The sequence below is a fragment of the Cynocephalus volans genome, chromosome 10, assembly GCF_027409185.1.
Source record: "Cynocephalus volans isolate mCynVol1 chromosome 10, mCynVol1.pri, whole genome shotgun sequence".
Classification (NCBI taxonomy): domain Eukaryota; kingdom Metazoa; phylum Chordata; class Mammalia; order Dermoptera; family Cynocephalidae; genus Cynocephalus; species Cynocephalus volans.
Window position 1 is genome coordinate 34690746 of NC_084469.1, and position 19775 is coordinate 34710520.

Here is a 19775-nt window from a genome sequence, read left to right on the forward strand (position 1 = left end):
CTTCACCATCCTAGGGGTAGACGTAGACAATAAAGAGAAGCAGCACAAGGAGTCTGGTTGCTGTGAATTGGGTGCTCAGGCTGGAGCCTGCTCAGTCATGGAGAAGAGGGAGGGGAGTTCACACACAGGAAACCAGGAAGGCAGAGCAGAGAAAATAAATAAATTTTAAAAAAAAAAGAAAGAAAGCTGGTAGCAGTCCAGGCTACTGGACTAAACAAGAACTTAAGATCGCAAGAAGGCCCAAGCTGCAGCAGGATGACAGTGACTGATGCAGTCCATCTAGTTAACCATAAATTTACTGGTATCTTCTTCCTTAATTCTTTTTTTTTTTCTTTTTTTTTAATCTTCCTTAATTCTTACAACAACATTAGGGGTACAGGTTATCATCGCATCTTCCAGATGAGAAAACAGGAATCAGAGAGCTTTCCCAAGGTCATACACCTGTAAGTGACAGAACCAGGATCTGAACCTAGATCTGCCAGGCCCCCAAAACTCAACCACTAAAGGAGAAAGGAGCAGAGAGAGACTAGGGCCCCTAGGAGGAAGGTGACAGCAGACAGTCTCTGAGGGCAGGGCTGTGGCTTCTTTGATCTCAGGCCCCACCCACCCCCCGCCCAGGCCCCGCCCCTGCCCCTCCCAGCACTGCCTGGAAGTGTGGGGTGAGAGCTCCTCCTAAGATACCCCTTCCCCTTGGGGAAAGAATCGTGACCCCCCCCCCGAGGCCCTACCCAGCAGAGGACCCTCTCCTCCTTCCTCATCATCACCCCTCCTGGGGCAGGGAGTGCCTCCCCCTGCATCCCCACCTGCCTGGCCTCCGCAGCGGTCAAGCTGAGATGACGGTCAAGCTGGATTTTGAGGAGTGTCTCAAGGATTCACCCCGTTTCCGGTAAGTGTGTGCAGGTCTGGGGGCCTGAGGCGGGGAAGGCCCAACACCCCCAACATCACACACTCAAACGCACACGCACACGTACACACACAAACACCTTTCCCCGGGCTAGATCTCCTTCCAGGGAGTAGGCCTTGAAGGGACTAGAGCGAGCTTGTGGGCCTAAGTGTCACCTCTGCTGTCAACCCAGGGTACTCCGATGCTCTCCAGCCCCTGCATGCACGTCCTGGCCTCTCCAGTCTCTCTGTCATGCCTAAGGGCTGGCATTCCCTCCACGGAGACCCGTTCCCCTCCCCCAGCACCTACTCTGGGGTGGTTAGCAACTTCCTGCCCTCACCACATCCACCTTCCTTCTACCCTTCCTGCTCTGGCCTGGGCTGTAGTAGCTCACAGATTGTGCAGAGTGAGCAAGCAAGACAGGGCAGGTGGGCAGACCTTCTCAACCCAGCTGCTTTCTGTCTGTTGTACCCACCACCCCACGACCCCAAACCTGACCCTGCTGAAGCAGACAGACCCAATGGACCCAAGCTCTGTTTGCGTGACCCCGTCCCTCCTTTCCCAGAGCCTCTATTGAGCTGGTGGAAGCCGAAGTGTCAGAATTGGAGACCCGTCTGGAAAAGGTGACCCTGACGTGGAGAGGTGACCCAGGGGCAGATTAGGATGAAGGGTACGGGGCCAGGGAGAAAGGCGGAGACAGAGAATGAGTTCCAGGAATGATTGAATGCTAACAGTGTAGGGTTGATATTTAGGGGACTACAAGAAGCAAAAAAGGTGGTCTGTGCTCTCAAGGAGCTCAGAATCTTGGAAAACAAGACTCACGTGTGGACTTACTCGTTCAGATCTTGAGCCCCTCTGCATTGTACTAGGCACTGGGCATTCAAGGAGAACAAGACCATTTCTGGCCCCATGGGGCCCACAGACTAACTGTGGAAGACAAACCAGTGAAACATTTCAACATAAGACAGTAAGGCCCTTCCTGGCCACTCTTTATAAAATAGCACATGCATGCACGTCACACACGCGCGCACACACACACACACACTGGCCACTCTTTATAAAATAGCACATGCATGCACGTCACACACACACACACACACACACACACACACACACACACACACACAACTCTCCCATATCCCTTACTCTGCTTTATTTTTCTCTATAGGATGTACCTCTGTCTAACACGTTATATATATTTACCTGCTGTATGAGTACTAGTTTTCTACTGCTGTGTAACAAGTTACCACAAATTTAGCAGCTTAAAACAGTACACATTTGTTAATCATAATTTCTGTGGGTCAGGAATCTGGGCATGGCTCAGCTGCTCCTCTGTTCAGGGTCTCCTAGTCTGCAAAATCTTGACTAAAGTTGCAGTCTCATCTGAGGCTCAGGGTTTTCTTTCCAGCACACGAGATTGTTGGCAAAATTCAGTTTTTTCAAAATTCAAAATGCTGTTGTGGAACTGAGGCCCTTATCTCCTAGAGGCCGCCCACAGTTCCCTGCCACGGAGCCCTCTCCATAGGCACTTCACATCATAGAAGCTTGCTTCTTCTGCCATGTCTCTTTACCTTCTTCAAGATCAGCAGGAAACTCTTGTACATGCTAGCAAGACAAAGCCAACATACAAACGCTCCTTGATTTAACAATGGGGTCAAATCTCAATAAACCCATCTTAAGCTAAAAATATCCTTAAGTTGAAAATGCATTTCATACCCCAACAAACCCATCACAAAGTTGAAAAACTGTAAGTGGGGGACCATCTGTATCTTGCGATATAACCACAGGAGTGATGTCCATCAGCTCTGCCACATGGTGTACCCTAACCATGGGGCTGCCATCCCACTGCCTTTTCTGTATTCCATTGGTTAGAAGCAAGTCACAGGTCTTGCTCACACTCAAGGGTTGGGTATTATACAAGGATGTGTATCGTTTGGGGTCGCCTTAGTGTGTGTCCATCACACTTGCCAGTTTTTTCTTATTTATTTTTCCCCACTAGAATGTAAGCTCCATGAGAGACTTCTATGTCTTATTTTGGCTCAGTCCCCAGTGCCTATGCCAGGGCCTGAAAGCTAGTAGGTGACCATCTTATATTTTTTTCTAATTAAACTTTTTTTTTTTTAGTTTATCATAGACTCTCAAGAATAGTAAGGAGAGGATCCATGTACCCATCATCAGCTTCCCCCAATGGTGATATCTTGTACAACTCTAGTACATTATCAAAATGAGGAAATTAATTTTTTTTTTCTGTTTAAAACCAGGAAATTAGTATTGGCACAGTACAATTAACAATAAAGTCTATAGACTTTACTCTGATTTTATATTTTGCATATACTCTTTTTTTGGTGGGGGAGGTATGTCTTTGTGTATAATACTATGGCACTTTATGACATATAGATTTGTATAACTACCACCACATTCAAGATATAAAATTTCTGTCACCACAAAGGAACTCCTTTTGCTATCCTTTGTAGTGATCCCACCCTCTTCTCTAATCCAGAGCAACCACTGATTTGTTCTTCATCTCCACACTTCTGTCATTTCTAGAATGCCATATAAATGCAGCCTTTCAAGATTGCCTTTTTTTTTCACTCAGAATAATGCCCTTGAAGTTTATACAACTTGTTGCACATATGGATAGTTCATTCCTTTTCATTGCTGAGTACTGTTCTATTGTATGGGTGTACCTGTTACTGGTTCAGTCTTATAGAAGTCCTCTATTCCCATAAGGGAGGGACTGGGGTAGATAAGGAAAAAACTAAACACTCAGCTCCCCAGATCCACACAGCACATTGTGAGCATCCTTGTCCCTTGTCACAGACACCCTATGGTGATGTCTGATAAGATTTCATCTTAGTCAGTTTCCTGGCTATTACTGATCTTGCCAGCCACCTTCAAGTCAAGCTGTATTTCCCTGAAGCCTCCACAAGCACTCCAAAATGTTTTTCTGTTCGATGAAACTGCACTGAACACCTATGTAGCCCACACTTTCTGAGCTTCTGCTGCCCTGGGTTTCCTCAGGAACCCTCCTGGTGGTCTCCTGCCACCCTGGGCCCACCTGAAGGGCTCCGTACTTACTCCATTTCAGATATGGGGATTCAGGCCAGAGCCAAGTGGTATTGCCCCAGGGGCAGTGTAGTTGTAGCCCTGCAGGTAATGAGGTCTAGGGGTCAGGAGACAGATTTTGGGTCTGTCTCAGCCACCTAGTTCTTCCAGAGAGACCCTCCCCAGGCCAGCCACTGCCCCCTGGTTTATCAAGTCTCTTTGTTTGTCAACTGAGGGAACCAGATAGGATGGGCCCCAGGAGCACCTAGCATCCCATCTTGGCCCTGACCCTGTGGCCTAGAACAATTAATATCTATGAGGGAATGTTCTATGAACACAGAATGGGAAAACTCCAGATGGCAAATACTGTAGATTTTAATACCATCCATGTACAGAATTCATCCTGTGAACCAGACAGTGCAGGAGGACGGAGTTTCTGGGGAGCTCTGGATCCAAGAAGGTGGGCAGGGCAGGGAAAGACATTTTGGTGGTAAAGTTGACAGTGGCTTTGGCTTGAGGAGGAATGGGCAGGAATTTTGTTTCAGGCACAGGGCAGAGGGAGCGAAGAATCACAGGTGAGAACACACCAGGTGTGTGTTAGAAACAGGGAGAGCTGGACCGGGCTGTAGGGATGGTTAGATGAAACCAGGCCAGAAAGGGGGAGCACAGCCCTGGGCAAGAGGGGAGGAAGTGGGGCAGGAGTGGGGGGCATCACTGGTGTGGTGGCTGACAGCACAACTCCCTATTGCCCTCATTCTTTCCCAGCTCCTCAAGCTGGGCACTGGCCTCCTGGAAAGTGGGCGCCATTACCTTGCTGCCAGCCGTGCCTTCATTGTTGGCATTTGTGATCTGGCCCGCCTGGGTCCACCAGAGCCCATGATGGCGGTATGTGGAAGGTCTGAACCAGGGTGGGATGGGGTCTGGGGTGAGGAGATGCTGTGGAAGAGCAGGGCTGGCCTGGGGTCTGCAGGTCCCTGGTCAGAGCAGGGCTGGGGCTGCTATCCAAGACAGCCAAAGCAGGCTGGGTCTAGAGCTGGGAGTCTCCTACCCACCCCACCCCACCCCCGCCCATGCCTGGTGCTCTGTTTCTCTTCTTGCCTAGGAGTGTCTGGACAAATTCACCGTGAGCCTGAACCACAAGCTGGACAGCCACGCGGTAAGTGGGGGAAGGTAGGACTGGGCGGTTGGAGGGGGCAGGAGGCAAGGTTGTCTGCTGTCCTGACCCCCACTTGCCAATTTCTGCTTCCCCCAGGAGTTTCTAGATGCCACCCAACACACACTGCAGCAGCAAATCCAGACGCTGGTCAAAGAGTGAGATGGAAGGGAGGGGCCTTATTTCCCAGAAACCAGCCCTTCTGCCCTCTTCCCATTACCACAGGGCCTCCCCAAATGAAGAAGTTATGAGATTGGGGGTTTTTGGTTGCCTGACTTCTATCCCTCCATCCCAAGGATCCCCTTGGATCGGTGGGCCTTCTCCTGGGAATTCTCTGTTGGGGGCAGGTGGAGTGATCCGTGATCCTGTGTTATCTCCCCACCCCCAGAGGTCTCCGGGGTTTCCGAGAGGCTCGCCGGGATTTCTGGCGGGGGGCTGAGAGCCTGGAGGCTGCTCTTACCCACAACGCAGAGGTCCCAAGGCGCCGGGCTCAGGAGGCAGAAGAGGCAGGAGCTGCTTTGAGGGCTGCTCGAGCTGGGTACCGGGGACGGGCATTGGATTATGCCCTGCAGGTGCCTGTCCCACTCTGTCCTCCTGGGGCACCATAGCCTCAGGTGTCACCTTGAGGCTGGGGAGTCCCTGGTGTGCAGTGGGAGGGAGTGCTGTGTTTTCAAGACTGACCTGAGGTCTTTTTGGGCCCTCAGATCAATGTGATTGAGGACAAGAGGAAGTTTGACATCATGGAGTTTGTGAGTTGTGGTGGGCGAGGGTTAGGTGGAAAGGAGCCTGCTGACAGAGAACAGAAAGGAAGACAGCGAGAGGGGTCCTTCCTGAGCTCTGCCCCCTGCCTGCCTTGTCCCCCAGGTGCTGCGTTTGGTGGAAGCCCAGGCTACCCATTTCCAGCAGGGCCACGAGGAGCTGAGCCGGCTGGCCCAGTATCGCAAGGAGCTGGGTGCCCAGGTAGGGCTCCAGGGGACAGGCAGATGGTGGAGGGGGGTTAGGGGATTCTGAGATGTCCCTCCTATGCCCAGTTGCACCAGCTGGTCTTGAATTCAGCACGAGAGAAGAGGGACATGGAGCAGAGACACGTGCTGCTGAAACAGAAGGTGAGGTCTGGGACTGTGGGCAGGAGGCAGACAGGCCTGTGGCTTTGGTCTCTGCCCACCTTAATTGCCCTTTGACCCTCTCATGCTCCCAGGAGCTGGGTGGGGAGGAGCCAGAGCCGAGCCTGAGGGAGGGGCCTGGTGGCCTAGTCATGGAAGGACATCTCTTCAAACGGGCCAGCAACGCATTTAAGACCTGGAGCAGGTGAGAAGACACCCCAATCAACCAAACTCTCCCCACTAAATATTTTTGAGTGGTTAGAGTGTGCTAAACACAGCAAGGAAAAACAGACAACTCCCTCTGCCTTTGTAGAGTTTACATTCCCTCAGCAAAGACAGATAATGGGCAAAATAACTAATTATGTGTTGTGTTAGAAGGTAGTAATATTATAGGAGAAAAATAATAAAGCAAGAGATGTGGAGAGCTGAGTAAGGATTGCAATTTTATTTTATTTTTTATTTTTTAATTTTTTTTAGAAGATGACCGGTAAGGGGATCTTAACCCTTGACCTGGTGTTGTCAGCACCACACTCTCCCAAGTGAGCCACGGGCCAGCCTGGAATTGCAATTTTAAATAGTGGGTCAGGCGGCTGGCCAGTAAGCTCACTTGGTTAGAGCATAGTGCTGATAACACTAAGGTCAAGGGTTTGGATTCCCATACCAGCCAGCTGCCAAAAAAAAAAGAAATTTAAAAAAAAATAAAAATAAATAAGTAAATATTGGGTCAGGGTATACCTTATGAGAAGGCAACTTCTGAGCAGGCTTGAAAGATATCTGGGGGAAGAATGTTCTAGGCAGGAGGAAGAGCCAGCACCAAGGCCCTTAGATACCTGGGGTGTCTGAAGAACAGAGGGGAACCATGCATCTGGGTGGAGTGAGGGAGGAGGAAGTAGTAGGAGATGAAGTTGGAACTCATGGGGGTGTGAATAATTACAAGGCCTTGGAGACTTTTTGTAGGGACTTGGGATCTACTCTGAGGGAAATGAGGAGCCACCACAGGGTCAGCAGCAGGATGATGACATGCTCTGACTTGACTCTTAGCCTTTCAAGGGCACTGTTAGCCCATATGGAATCTTTGTGCAAATTAGAAAATAGTCAGTTAGAGCTCAGCCATGTAACACCAAGGTCACAGGTTCAGATCACTGTACCAGCCAGCCACAAAAAAAAAAAAAAGAAAGAAAGAAAATGGAGCCCCTTCCCCAAGATGCTTCTACTTGTCAAAAATTATAGGAAGCTGGCCAGTTAGCTCAGTTGGTTAGAGCATGGTGTTGTAACACCAAGATCAAGGGTTCAGATCCCCATACTGGCCAGCTGCCAAATAAAAAATAAATAGAAATGCACCAGTTTTTTTTTAAAAAAGGGCTGGCCAGTTAGCTCAGTTGGTTAGAGCATGGTGCTGATAACCCCAAGGTCCAGGGTTTGATCCCTGTACTGGCCAGCAGCTATGATAGCAATAGACTTATTTTATTAGGAAAAGCATTTTACTGCCATCTGCTGGAAACTTGTCTTCAAAAATATATCAAATCTTGGTTGTCTAAGATGTGACTAGCACCCCTTAGATGTCCCAGTCTGTCAATCTGTTCAACAGTCCACCCTTCTCTGGAATGTTTCATGGGATGGTCAGCCTAGGTCTCTCTCCTCTCAACCAGATCCTATGGGGCAAAAGTCACACCTTCCCTTTGTCCCTGTCCTGAGCCTCATCCTGAGCCCATGCCGCCCATAACTATTTCCATCTCTTGCAGACGCTGGTTCACCATTCAGAGCAACCAACTGGTTTATCAGAAGAAGTACAAGGTGGGTAGGCCCAGGTCCTGGATGCCTGGGCCCCAGGAACACTCAGCCTTTGCCTGTGGCTGGCTGGATGGCTACCCCCTTATCACCTTCTCCTGCCAGGACCCTCTGACTGTGGTGGTGGATGACCTTCGTCTCTGCACAGTGAAACTCTGTCCTGACTTGGAAAGGCGGTTCTGCTTTGAAGTGGTGTCCACCAGCAAGTGAGTGCAATCCCCAGGGGTGATACTCTAATATCTCTAAACATTTACCACGTAGAAAGGCAGGACCAGTCACAATGGAGGCCCTCCATGCAGCTCCAGGCCTTAACCCTTTGGTGGCTGGATTGGGGGAGCAATCTGGGGGAAGGGTACATGGTGATGGGGGATATTTAGGAGGATATTGTGAGTTGGTACAGAAGTATTTCAATACGACTGGAACCAGTGAAATACTGGCTGAATGTCAGCCTGTCAACTTGCCATGCTGCTTCCCAGGCCTCAGACCCCACCCCCATCTCCCCACCCCTCCTGCCCAGGTCCTGTCTCCTCCAGGCTGACTCAGAGCGCCTCCTGCAGCTGTGGGTCAGTGCTGTGCAGAGTAGTATCGCCTCTGCCTTCAGCCAAGCTCGCCTTGATGACAGCCCCCGGGGGCCAGGCCAGGTACTTTAACATGCGGATGTAGGGCCAGGCTGCCCTGCGAGATGGGTACCCCTTACCCTAGGTCCCCTGGCCACCCTTTCTTCCTCTGTCTCCCCCAGGTCTCAGGACACCTGGCCATAGGCTCTGCTGCCACCCTGGGCTGTGGCGGGATGGCCAGGGGAAGGGAGCCTGGGGGAGTTGGGCATGTGGCTGCCCAGGTGCAGAGTGTGGATGGCAATGCTCAGTGCTGCGACTGCCGGGAGCCAGCTCCGGAGTGGGCCAGCATCAACCTTGGTGTTACCCTCTGCATTCAGTGCTCCGGCATCCACAGGTCACTCCCCGAGGCCCCAAGCATGGGCCCTGCTCCTTCAGGCTGCAATGCAGCCCCCAAGATAGAGCCCATCACAGGCCTCTCTCCTCCTGCCCTGCCCTGGCTTCCTCTCCTAGATTCTGGCTCTGTCACTGGGAACTAGGCTTGGGCTGAGCCTCTGGGGCACAAGGTAGTCTGGTCAGGGTTGGGAGACACACAGAAGAGTTTATTGGCTTGACTGGAGGAAGTGTGGGGTCAGGACTGCTGGGAGGGCAGGGGCAGGTAATGAAGACCAAAGAGAGGAGAGGCTGTGGGGCCTTAGTAAGTCTATAAGACCCTCACCCTCAGTCAGTCAGGTGGAAGGAGGGAAAGGGATGGCATGGGAAGAGTGGTCCAGGCCAAAGTGTCATGAGAGAAGAGAGGTGGCTGGAGAGGATGAGGGCCTTCAAATGAAACACAGAAAGGGAGAAGGAACGGTGAGCAGGCAGGATCCAGCCAGAACAGGTAAAGGCTCCATGGCCCCAGCTGCCCAGCCTCCTTGCCCAACCCCTCAGCATGAGCCTCCCCAGACCACTGCCCCACAGAGGGCCTGACTCTTCCTCTGGCCCCCCAGGAGCCTTGGTGTTCATTTCTCCAAAGTCCGGTCTCTGACCCTTGACTCGTGGGAGCCGGAACTAGTGAAGGTAACTTGGCATATTGTGAAGACTGGGGGTGAGGACAAAGCACTGAAGAACCCTGAGGGCTCAGACACTCACCCGCTACCCTACCTGTCTGTCTCTGCCTCTGCCTGGGCCTCCCGAAGCTTATGTGCGAGCTTGGAAATGTCGTCATCAACCGGATCTATGAAGCCCGTGTGGAGGCCATGGCGGTGAAGAAGCCAGGGCCCAGCTGCTCCCGGTGAGGTTGGGGTGGAGGTGCCTGGGCTCCCCTCCCTGGGGGGAAAGGTAGGGGCACCTGGGATGGGAAGAGAGAAGATTGTTCCCTTCTCCCCCTTCCCCAGACAGGAGAAGGAGGCCTGGATTCATGCCAAATACGTGGAGAAGAAGTTCTTGACCAAACTTCCTGAGATTCGAGGGCGAAGAGGTGGCCGGGGTCCCCCAAGGGGGCAGCCTCCTGTGCCCCCAAAGCCTTCCGTCAGGCCCCGGCCAGGGAGCTTCAAATCCAAGCCAGGTATAGGGTTGGTTGGGCATTCACTGAGTGTGCGCTGTGTGCTCAGCACTGTGCCCGGCCCCACAGGGAGGCAGAGTATGAGGCCCAGGCCTTCGCCTTGAGAATGCTGGAGGGACCAGACTACAGTTTCAGGGGATTACAGTGGTGGGGGGCACTAAGAATGGGGAGGAGCCTGGGGCTGGGAGTAAGCAGGGAGGGCTACATAAGGGGTGTCACAGCGTGAGAAAAGGCAGGAGTGGGAATGATCCTGGGATCTCCAAAGGCCTAAGAAGGGTGTGAGTTTGGCTGGAGCAGAGAGAGTCAAGAGCTGAGGCTGAGTGTCAGGGACAGTCAGCTCACCTGTAACATCCAGCCAGTCAGGTTGGTTGGACAGGATGAGGTCAATGATGCAGTCTATCCCCTACACCCATGGGCCCTGCATACTTACAGCCATTTACACATACCCACGCCCACATCACTCCATCTCCCACCACAGTCCCAAGTCACAAAGGCTTCCCCCAAATTTAGAAGTGACCTTTCCCATTACAGTATCAGGGGACTGTGTTGAGGGTTTTCTTCCCGACTCAGAGCTGATTCCCACTAACAGAACTAAATCCCCCCAACAGAGCCTCCGTCTGATGACCTGGGAAGCCTGCACCCTGGTGCCCTGCTGTTTCGAGCCGCTGGGCATCCTCCATCCCTTCCCACCATGGCAGATGCTCTTGCCCATGGGGCTGATGTCAACTGGGTCAATGGGAGTCAGGAGAATGCCACACCACTGATTCAGGCCACAGCTGCTGTGAGAGCCTTGCCAACTTCCCCACCCCACCCTAAGGCTCCCCCTCTCTGGCTCCTACTTCTGAATTTGGGCCCAGCCCTTAACTCCTCCTCCCCCACATCTGCTCCCTGGGACATCCCTACTCTGTAGGAAGCAATATAAACTGGTTTCTAAGAGCGTGTGATTTGGAGGCAGAGAACTTGTTTGAATCCAGGTTCTCAACACTTACAGGAGACTGAACAAATTAACCTGTCTGTGCCCCAATCTCCTCATCTGTAAAATAGGGATAACATACCTGATAAGGTTGTACTATGGATTTAACATATGAATGCATGTGAAGAGCTAGAGCCAAGCCTGACACTTATCTGTACTGCCCCCCACACTCCTGATTACCATATCCCACCCTCTGAACTGACCCCCACCCTAAAACATCTTGAAATCCACCTCCCAAGATGCCATCCTCAATCCTCCTTCTCGACTTCTCCATGCAGAATTCTCTTCTGGCCTGTGAGTTTCTCCTCCAGAACGGAGCGAATGTGAACCAAGCGGACAGTGCAGGCCGGGGCCCTCTCCACCATGCAACCATTCTTGGCCACACCGGGTAGGGGCGGCAGGGTTGATGGCCATGGGGAGGAAGGCTCCGGAGGAGGGGCAGCTGAACCTGTCTGTCCTCTCCAGGCTTGCCTGCCTCTTCCTGAAACGGGGGGCTGATCTTGGGGCTCGGGACTCTGAAGGCAGGGACCCTCTGACCATCGCCATGGAAACAGCCAACGCTGACATCGTCACGCTGTGAGAATGCCTGAAGGGGCGGGGCTAGTGCTTGGACCATCCATTCTGGGCGGTACTGACTCAGAGACAGGAGCCAGGGAGGGGCAAGGGCCAGCGCCTGGACCCCGGCGAGAGAAAGGATGCTCTAAGTGTGGTCATGGCATAGGAAGGCAGGGTCCGAGGATGGCGAGTTCATCCTGAGGGGCGTCATTCCTGCATCAGCATTGCTGTCAGGCGTCTTTTAAGCACTAGACCCTGGAAGGCAGAAGAATGAAACAACCCAGTTCAAAGGGTGGGAAGTCGGGGAGGGGGGAGCGAGGAGAATGTCATTCATGTCAATTCCCTCCCCTTCAGGCTGCGATTGGCAAAGATGAGGGAGGCTGAAGCGGCTCAGGGCCAGGCAGGTAAAGTATCCACCCACCCCACCCCTCAGGCCCAACACTGAAACTCTGGACTCTGGCCCCTGGTGACCTGTCCCCCTCGTGCCCAACTGCATTAATTCCATTATTTATTCAACAACTATGTATTGGGCGCATCCGACGTGCCAGGCCCTGGGAACAGAGCAAGGAACAGGCGAGGGCGAGGCGCTCCTCTGAGCGCGGGCTGTCACCGGGCTGGCCCGGCCGCCGAATCGCGCTCTTCCGCGATAGGGCCCCAGACGCGGCCTCCGCAGCCCTTCCTCCCTCCCCCTCAGGAGACGAGACGTATCTCGACATCTTCCGCGACTTCTCCCTCATGGCGTCAGACGACCCGGAAAAGCTGAGCCGCCGCAGTCACGACCTCCACACGCTTTGATCCCCCGCCTTTGGGGGCCCGCCCCCGGCCCCTCTCCTCCCCTCCCCTCCCCTCCCCACCGCTGGCTCCTTCGCCATTAAAGTTTCTGTGCTTTGCCCTCCCCTCGTAGTTCATTTACTGGGCGCCACCTTCGGGCCCGGCAGGGTGTTGGGTGCTGCGGCTCTCGGGGCGCGGGGAGCGCTTGGGAGACCGAGTCACACAAGAGGCGACTCCCAAGAGAGTGAGGTGGCAGCTTCGGCCTCAGCCCTAGCGCCCTAGCGGCTGTGAGGCGGGACTCTCGGGCTCAGGCGACGTGGCCAGACCCCTCCCGCCGGAGAGAGGCCGCCCGCGTGGGGTGGGAGCCGGCCTTCCTTTAGGCGGAGCTGGCACCGCGCCGGGATGGAGAGAGCTCGCTCGGGCGCCCCCGGCCCGGAGGCATCCCCGGAATGCGGCGGCTCAGCACCCGCCCCCTCGGGAGCTCCCCACGGCGCCACTGGGAGGGAACCGGCCCCCCGGCTCGGGACCGCAGGGGCTCGTTGAGGGGAGGGATTGGAGACTCGGGCCCCAGACGAGCGGCATACGTGAGGTCGGGCACACCTGGGGGGCGGCGGGGCCGTCGCGGCCACATCCGGGGCGACGCGCCTGAGTCACCCCACCTCCGCCGGCCCAGCCAGTCGGCCCTGTCTCTCGCGTTCGCGACGCTCCGCTCCCACCTCCGCCAGAGCTGCGGGAACCCTGCGGGGGCGGGGCGCCAGGGGGCGGGGCTGTCTCTTAAAGGGCCCCCGGCCGCTGCCCTGAGGCCACTTCCTGGGGGCGGAGAGGACCTCAGCGGCTGCGGCGACACCCGGGGAAGGCGGCGGCGCCCGGGTCCCGAGACTCCCGGCTGCTTCCATTAGAGCCCTTGCATTCTCACAGCTTGGACTGAGCGTGCATCATCGCCCCCCCAGCCGATACAGGGCAGCTCCGCCATCGACTCCGGCCAACTCTGGGACCCGCGCCCGGAGCCGAGCCAGGCCAGGCCTCTGACTGGCCCCTGGAGCCCTGCGTGGACTCGCCCACGGCGACAGCTATTTGTCCGGGGACTCGGAATCCAGGCCCTTCAAAGAGTCGACCCTGTGCTCGCCACCGTCACCTGCTGGTTGAATTTCGGAAATCCACTGTCTGAAGACTACGGGAAGGAATCGCTGACCGAAAGCTCCCTTCCCCTCTCTGGCTGCCTTCTGCTCTTTTCATCTATTCCCTCAACCTTTCAGGGATTTCTGTGCCCTGAAGCCAGCCACCACCACCACCGCCGCCGCCTTCGAGGTAGCTGGGGTGAGCCCCAAACCTTGCTGCTTTGTACTCCAACTTGTGCCTCCAGCCGGGAGAGTTTGAACCCTACGACCCAACTGCACACACCCAGGAAGTTCTGCCTTTTCTTCTCTTTCGGTGTCTCCTGTACTCACCAAAATTTCCCCTCCTCCTGTGTCCTCTTCGCCCCCCTCCTTTGGGGGCCCTGTGACCCTGAATGTGGGGGGCACACTATATTCCACCACGTTGGAGACCTTGACCCGCTTCCCAGACTCCATGCTGGGGGCCATGTTTAGGGCCGGCACCCCCATGACCCCCAACCTCAACCCCCAAGGAGGTGGCCACTACTTCATCGATCGTGATGGCAAGGCCTTCCGGCACATCCTCAATTTCCTGCGGCTGGGCCGCCTGGACCTGCCCCGTGGGTATGGAGAGACAGCACTTCTCAGGGCAGAGGCTGACTTCTACCAGATCCAGCCCCTCCTGGATGCCCTGCGGGAGCTGGAGGCCTCTCGGGGGACCCCTGCACCCACAGCTGCCCTGCTCCATGCAGATGTAGATGTCAGCCCCCGCCTGGTGCACTTCTCTGCTCGCCAGGGCCCACACCACTATGAGCTAAGCTCTGTCCATGTGGACACCTTCCGAGCCAATCTATTCTGCACCGACCCGGAGTGTCTGGGTGCCTTACGTGCCCGATTTGGTGTGGCTAATGGGGACAAGGCAGAGGGGAGCCCACATTTCCATCTGGAGTGGGCCCCCCGCCCTGCAGAACTCCCTGAGGTGGAGTATGGCAGACTGGGGCTGCAGCCACTGTGGACTGGGGGGCCAGGAGAGCAGAGGGAGGTGGTGAGCACGCCGAGCTTCCTGGAGGAGGTGCTGCGGGTGGCTCTGGAGCACGGCTTCCGCCTAGACTCCGTCTTCCCTGACCCTGAAGACTTGCTCAACTCCCGATCTCTGCGCTTTGTCCGGCACTGAGGATTCTGCCCTCAGTTTAATTGTGGGGAGGAGAGGGAATGGGATAGCTAAAGGGGTAAAGCCTCCCTTGAAGCCTCTTTCTAGCTCTGCCGCAGGAGCTGTGAGAGTCAGGGGTCCCACTGTGCCTGACTGGAGCCCAGATGTGGGCAAGAATTCCTAAACCTGAGCACACGTAGAGCTAATAAGTGCTCCAGAGGGTCTGGATGGGTGTTGATCCTGGGAGGGACAGGAAAGGTTCTCTTGGCTTGTTCTTACCTGAGGCTAGGGACCTCCAGTGTCTCCTTGGTTGGAGATCAGTATTCAGGGGTCTGAAAAACAGGGAACACCTCTTTGCCCAGGGTAGGCCTAGCAGAACTCTGGAGGGGCTCTGAGGTCTGGGGGAAAGGGGAGACTTTGAATTGCTCTAACATGGTCTCCCGGACCGTGCTGCTCCTCCTGGAGCTGGGTGGCTTGGCTTGGTCTGACCAATGAGAGGCAAGAACACTCTGGAACATGGGAAGAGGTGTCCCAAGCCACTTATTGAGGGAGACAGAAAGCCCACACCCCTCCCTAGTTTGGCATAAGGGAGCTAGGATAATCCCCATTAGCAATGGGGCTGGAGCAGCCCTTTGGAATTCCAAGTGTTTTAAAGGATCTCGTATTGATGATGGAGCTGGTCATGGCGGGGAGTGTGGTATCTTTCTATGTCCTAGCCTTATTTCCTTCATGTGTGTGTGCACATCAGCTAGTGTGTCTGAGTGACATATGGATACCTGGCATCTTGATTCCCACCTGTGTTGCTGGCTACGTGTCTGTGTGCTGGTCTTTCTGTGATCTCTGCATGTCCAGGCCTGTTTGGGGTTGCCCAGCAAACTTCTGGCATGGGGTGTGTCTGTGGTATGTGTGTGAGGTGATTGAGAATTAGTAGCTTAGTCACAGGGTGTGTGTGTGTGTGTGTGTGTGTGTGGTGTGTGTGTGTGTGTGTGTGTGTGTGTGTGTGTGTGTTTATGTGCACACATCACTATGTAGGCAGGCGGGGCCTGTTGGGGTTTGAGTCACTAGGATCTTCCTGGTGAGAGGTTAAGAGAAGTCACTGGGCTTAGCTGGGCCTCTGAAGCCTGTCTGGAACTCTCTGTTGCTGAGGCAACCATGGGTCTGTTGCTAGGAGATAGCTGGGGAAGGCCCAAGGCTGTGCAGGGCAGAGAGGAGATGAAGAGTTTCGGAGAATGGGGGAGGATATGCGAAGGGATGGGATTTCTGTGTCCCTGAAGGGATGGGATACTCATGTACCTCTTCACTGGGGGAATCACTCATTATTTATCTCTGGTCATGATTTACAAGAAAAATAAAATTGCTTTTGGAACCACAAACTTGTAAAGGCTGCTGAGGGCCAGGTTGGGGGCGCTATCCCTCTTGCAACAGAAGCCTTGCTTTCTCTGTGCATCTCCTACTAGAGATGTCTTCTGGTCCCTTGTTTCTTGGGCCCCAGCTTTATCCCAGCCAAGGATGGAGCTATGGCACTGTTCTGGAACATTCTAGAACCTCCAGAACATTCTAGAACCTCCAGGCAAAGAGCTGGAACCTAGGGTCACAGAGCCTTTCAAGACCTTCCCAGCCCTGGTGGGGCCAGCTTCCACCGCACGCCTCAGTGAGCCTGATGTGGATTCTGGCACTAGGTGGGGTTTTCCTGGCGGCTGCTCAGGCCTGTGTCTTCTGCCGCCTCCCAGCCCACGACTTGTCAGGCCGCCTGACTCGGCTCTGCAGCCAGATGAAGGCCCAGTGGAAGGAATGTGAGGCCTCCCAGAATTTCTCAGCCTTTGCCTTAGGTAAGAGCAGACATCCAGGGACCGGCCCAGCAAGTCACCCTGCTACCCCAAGGAGAGCAGCATGTGACTTCCAGCTATGTCCTCAGCCCTTGCCTCAATCCAAAGCCCACGCTGGACATGCTTGTCTCTTCCTTTGGGAGAGCTCTGGTTCCCCGAAAGTCAGGAGAGACCCCAGAACCTTCTTCTGGGCTGGCGAGGGAATTGCTGGTCCTTGCCCGTCTCCACAGATGAGGTGTCTATGAACAAAGTCACAGAGAAGACTCACAGAGTCCTGAGGGTCATGGGTGAGGTCAAGGGGAAGGCGAGACCTAAGGGCTTGGGAGGACACCAAGGAGGGGGTGGGGAGGCAGGGAAGGGCAGAGGGCAGGTGGAGACAGGAGGTCTGATCAGAGAGGGGGTGGGGTGAGCTGGCACTGTTCAGACCCGGGGCAATGGATCTGCTCTCTGCCTCCCCAGAGATCAAAGGGTCTCTCTCCGCTCTCCCTTCCTATTGGCAATGGCTTCAAAAGACCAAGCTCCCTGAGTCCACCAGGGAAGGTACTGATGGGGGGAAGACATCAAGGGGTGCCTAGGATCTTGGGCAATGGGGTGTGGCTGAGCAGCTCATCCACCCCCACCCCTTCCTTGTCTTTCCTTTCAGCTCTCTGTGCTCCCGCCTGCCGTGAGTAGAAAAGGAAAGGGGTAACAAGGATATGGGGGACATGGGCCTCCAGGGTACCAGAGAAGAGCCTGGCAGTGGGGTGAGGTGCAGGGGCTGGGGGCGGGGAAGTTGGGTACTCTGGAAGCGTGAAGGCCTGGGCTTCCTCCTCCCCGGCACTGCTCCTGCTGTCTCCTGCAGGGGGCAGCACCATCCTGTACAACTGCTCCACCTGCGAGGGCACCGAGGTATCCTGCTGGCCCCGAAAACGCTGCTTCCCAGGTCCTTACTCCCCACCCTGGCCCCACCCCACCCAGATCCCTGAGCCCTTAGGCTCGCCCAGCGTCGGTATGTGGTCCCCAGGATCATTCACTGCCTCCTGGGTTCCCAGCAGGAAGTCACGACCTTTGGGATGCCAGGATTCTGCTCCTCTCTGTCTTCGGGAATGTCCTGCTGCTGGGTGTCCTGAGCTTCCTGGTGGAGTGAGTTGGGGCATAAGGGCAGGAAACAGCCTCACCGCCTCCTATCCCGCCCAGTAATTTCCACTGCCCATGCTCCCTCCATCCTTCCCAGCCCCCTTCCCTTACTCTCCCCAGTCTACCATCTTCTGTCTTCCCTCAGGTCCCGCCACCTCCAAGCAAAAAATGACTTGTGAAGATGCTGACAACCTCCCAGCCCCAGCTCTAAGGAGATGTGCCCGTAACTTCCACATCCCCTGGGGGTGGGGATCAGCAAACTCTTAGTCCCAGCCCCAAAAGCTCAGTCTTCTAGACCCCAAAACCTAGACATCCCCATGATCCCAGCATCATATGGCCTCCAGGCACCCACAGCTGGAAAGTTCCTCCCCTCCAGCACTCAACCAATCGACAGGGCAGTCACCGATGCCAGGAAAATATCTACAGAAGGAAAAAATCTCCTACGCACAGCCCCACCACTCCCACACCCCCTTCTGCCTGTTCTCAGAAGCGAGGGCTGTCTCCCCCAGAAGCTACTCTGTGTTCTCCTGTGACTGATTGGGAATCCAGGAATGAGTGTTCTGGAGAACTCCCTCCCTCTGGAGTGAGACCACATCAGTCAGTCTGCTGGCATGCTACCCTTCCATTGTGTTAACAACTGCGAAGCCCTCTTGGGCCTCTTTTGGGCTTGACTAAACCTGCTCTCCAATGGCGTCCTCCCCTGCCTGGCATCTGCTTGCATCTGGGGAGGGCAGAGGAAGGACGGGAGACTCTCAGAGTGGCACAGTGATTCTCAGTTTGTACCCCAGTAGACATTTAGCAATGGAGACATTTTTTATTGTTTTGACTTGTGGGGGGGTAATGTGCTACTGGCATCCAGTGGGTAGAGACCAGAGATGCTGCTAAACATCCTACAATATGCAGAAAAGTCCCCCACAACAAAGAATTATCCTGTCCAAAATGTCAATAATGCATGGTAGAGAAATCCAGGTATTTGGTCCCCTGCCTATAAAGAATGTTTGGTTTGAGGGCTGGCTGGTTAGCTCAGTTGGTTAGAGCATGGTGTTGATAACACCAAGGTCAAGGGTTCGGATCCCCATACTCAGCCAGCAGCCAGAAAAATAAATAAATAAAAATGATTTTTGGTTTGGGTGATGGGACACAAAAAGAGAGGCCTGTTACCAATCAAAAGTCCTAGACTAAGCACCTAGGCCTGAAAGGGATCCCAATCCTCACCTAGCTCAGTGGTTTTCAAACTGGGTGCCTGGGGACTCTGGGGCAAGGATTCTCAACCAGAATGCACACCAGAGTCATCTGAGCAGCTTTAAAACTTCCCATGCTTGGGCCCCACCTCCAGAGATTCTGAATTAAGTGGTCTCATATGGTGCCTCAGTTGATATAATCTGCAGTCAGGGTTAGAACCACTGTTCTATGGATGCCCACATAGGCCCTGGGGATGGGGAAAGGAATTCCTATCTCTTTCATGTTAGTACCTGCCTTATTGTTTTCCACATTCTAGCCCAATCCCTTCATTTTACACATGAAAAAAATGAGATCCAGAGATCATGCAAGACCATACAATTTGCCCAAGATCATACAGCTCATTCATCCATTCATTTGACACATACTTAGTGAGTGCCTACCAGGTGCCAGGCAGCACCACTGCCCAAGAAGGGAGCAGAAGCCACACCTCCTGACTGAGTGGGTGTTAGGTTCAGCAAGATGGAGAAAAGGGAGAGAGACCCGAGCCAGGTGCCATTTCAGCCAAAATGCTTTATTCCACTAACGTGGAGGGGAGACTGAGTCAGATCGGTACCCCTGAACAAAGGAAAGCAAGGGTTTATAAGCCTTTGAGGGTCTGGCAGAGTAATGGGCAACTTTGACATTAGTAGTATGCAAGGTGACACAGCCCTTATAGTCTGCTAACACCTGGTCGGTTAGGGCATAGACTTCTTTTTTTTTTTTTTTTTTTGTCGTTTTTTCGTGACCGGCACTCAGCCAGTGAGTGCACCAGTCAGTCCTATATAGGATCCGAACCCGCGGCGGGAGCGTCGCCGCGCTGCCAGCGCAGCACTCTACCAAGTGCGCCACGGGCTCGGCCCATGGGCATAGACTTCTAACTAGTGCCGTCACTATATCTCCACAACCGCTCCAACCCGAAGCTAGCAACCGCAGTCCACAAGACATTCCTTTGATGATAGTGGTCGTGTTTACCCCGGTCATGTTTATCCCTTCCCAGGAG

General features: G+C 54.3%; 3 protein-coding genes across 4 annotated transcripts; all 3 read left to right on the top strand.

The window, feature by feature from the left end:
* The first annotated feature begins 833 nt into the window (after positions 1–833).
* ACAP1 (ArfGAP with coiled-coil, ankyrin repeat and PH domains 1) lies at positions 834–12392 on the top strand. The gene is made up of 22 exons (XM_063111746.1): positions 834–886; positions 1449–1506; positions 4694–4813; positions 5031–5084; positions 5181–5239; positions 5470–5653; positions 5786–5830; positions 5946–6041; positions 6113–6187; positions 6280–6389; positions 7927–7978; positions 8078–8178; positions 8490–8613; positions 8712–8923; positions 9516–9585; positions 9705–9799; positions 9903–10072; positions 10678–10850; positions 11321–11430; positions 11508–11618; positions 11952–12001; positions 12292–12392. The coding sequence occupies exons 1-22, from the start codon at positions 834–836 to the stop codon at positions 12390–12392; spliced, it is 2223 nt and encodes a 740-aa protein (XP_062967816.1).
* Positions 12393–13766: 1374 nt separating this feature from the next.
* Positions 13767–15973, top strand: KCTD11 (potassium channel tetramerization domain containing 11). Its single transcript, XM_063111747.1, has one exon. The coding sequence runs from the start codon at positions 13938–13940 to the stop codon at positions 14634–14636; it is 699 nt and encodes a 232-aa protein (XP_062967817.1). The 5' UTR covers positions 13767–13937; the 3' UTR covers positions 14637–15973.
* A 299-nt stretch (positions 15974–16272) lies between these two features.
* Positions 16273–18057, top strand: TMEM95 (transmembrane protein 95). 2 transcript variants are annotated; one of them, XM_063113215.1, is made up of 7 exons: positions 16273–16441; positions 16669–16725; positions 16898–16978; positions 17082–17102; positions 17256–17360; positions 17473–17560; positions 17700–18057. In XM_063113215.1, exons 1-7 carry the CDS (start codon positions 16273–16275, stop codon positions 17731–17733), a joined length of 555 nt encoding a protein of 184 aa, XP_062969285.1. In that variant the 3' UTR covers positions 17734–18057. The 2 variants fall into 2 exon arrangements, with proteins under 2 accessions (XP_062969285.1, XP_062969286.1); XM_063113216.1 differs by having other exon boundaries at positions 17280–17360.
* The last annotated feature ends 1718 nt before the right edge of the window (positions 18058–19775 follow it).

Excerpts from the sequence above, each read along its gene's own strand:
- ACAP1 (XM_063111746.1), top strand. The coding sequence starts at position 834 with ATGACGGTCAAGCTGGATTTTGAGGAGTGTCTCAAGGATTCACCCCGT. Across the intron at positions 5,654-5,785 it reads CATTGGATTATGCCCTGCAG|ATCAATGTGATTGAGGACAA; the intron begins GTGCCTGTCCCA and ends TTGGGCCCTCAG. Across the intron at positions 10,073-10,677 it reads GAGCTTCAAATCCAAGCCAG|AGCCTCCGTCTGATGACCTG; the intron begins GTATAGGGTTGG and ends TCCCCCCAACAG.
- KCTD11 (XM_063111747.1), top strand. The coding sequence starts at position 13,938 with ATGCTGGGGGCCATGTTTAGGGCCGGCACCCCCATGACCCCCAACCTC.
- TMEM95 (XM_063113215.1), top strand. The coding sequence starts at position 16,273 with ATGTGGATTCTGGCACTAGGTGGGGTTTTCCTGGCGGCTGCTCAGGCC. Across the intron at positions 16,979-17,081 it reads CCCTGAGTCCACCAGGGAAG|CTCTCTGTGCTCCCGCCTGC; the intron begins GTACTGATGGGG and ends CTTTCCTTTCAG. Across the intron at positions 17,361-17,472 it reads CCGAAAACGCTGCTTCCCAG|GAAGTCACGACCTTTGGGAT; the intron begins GTCCTTACTCCC and ends GGTTCCCAGCAG.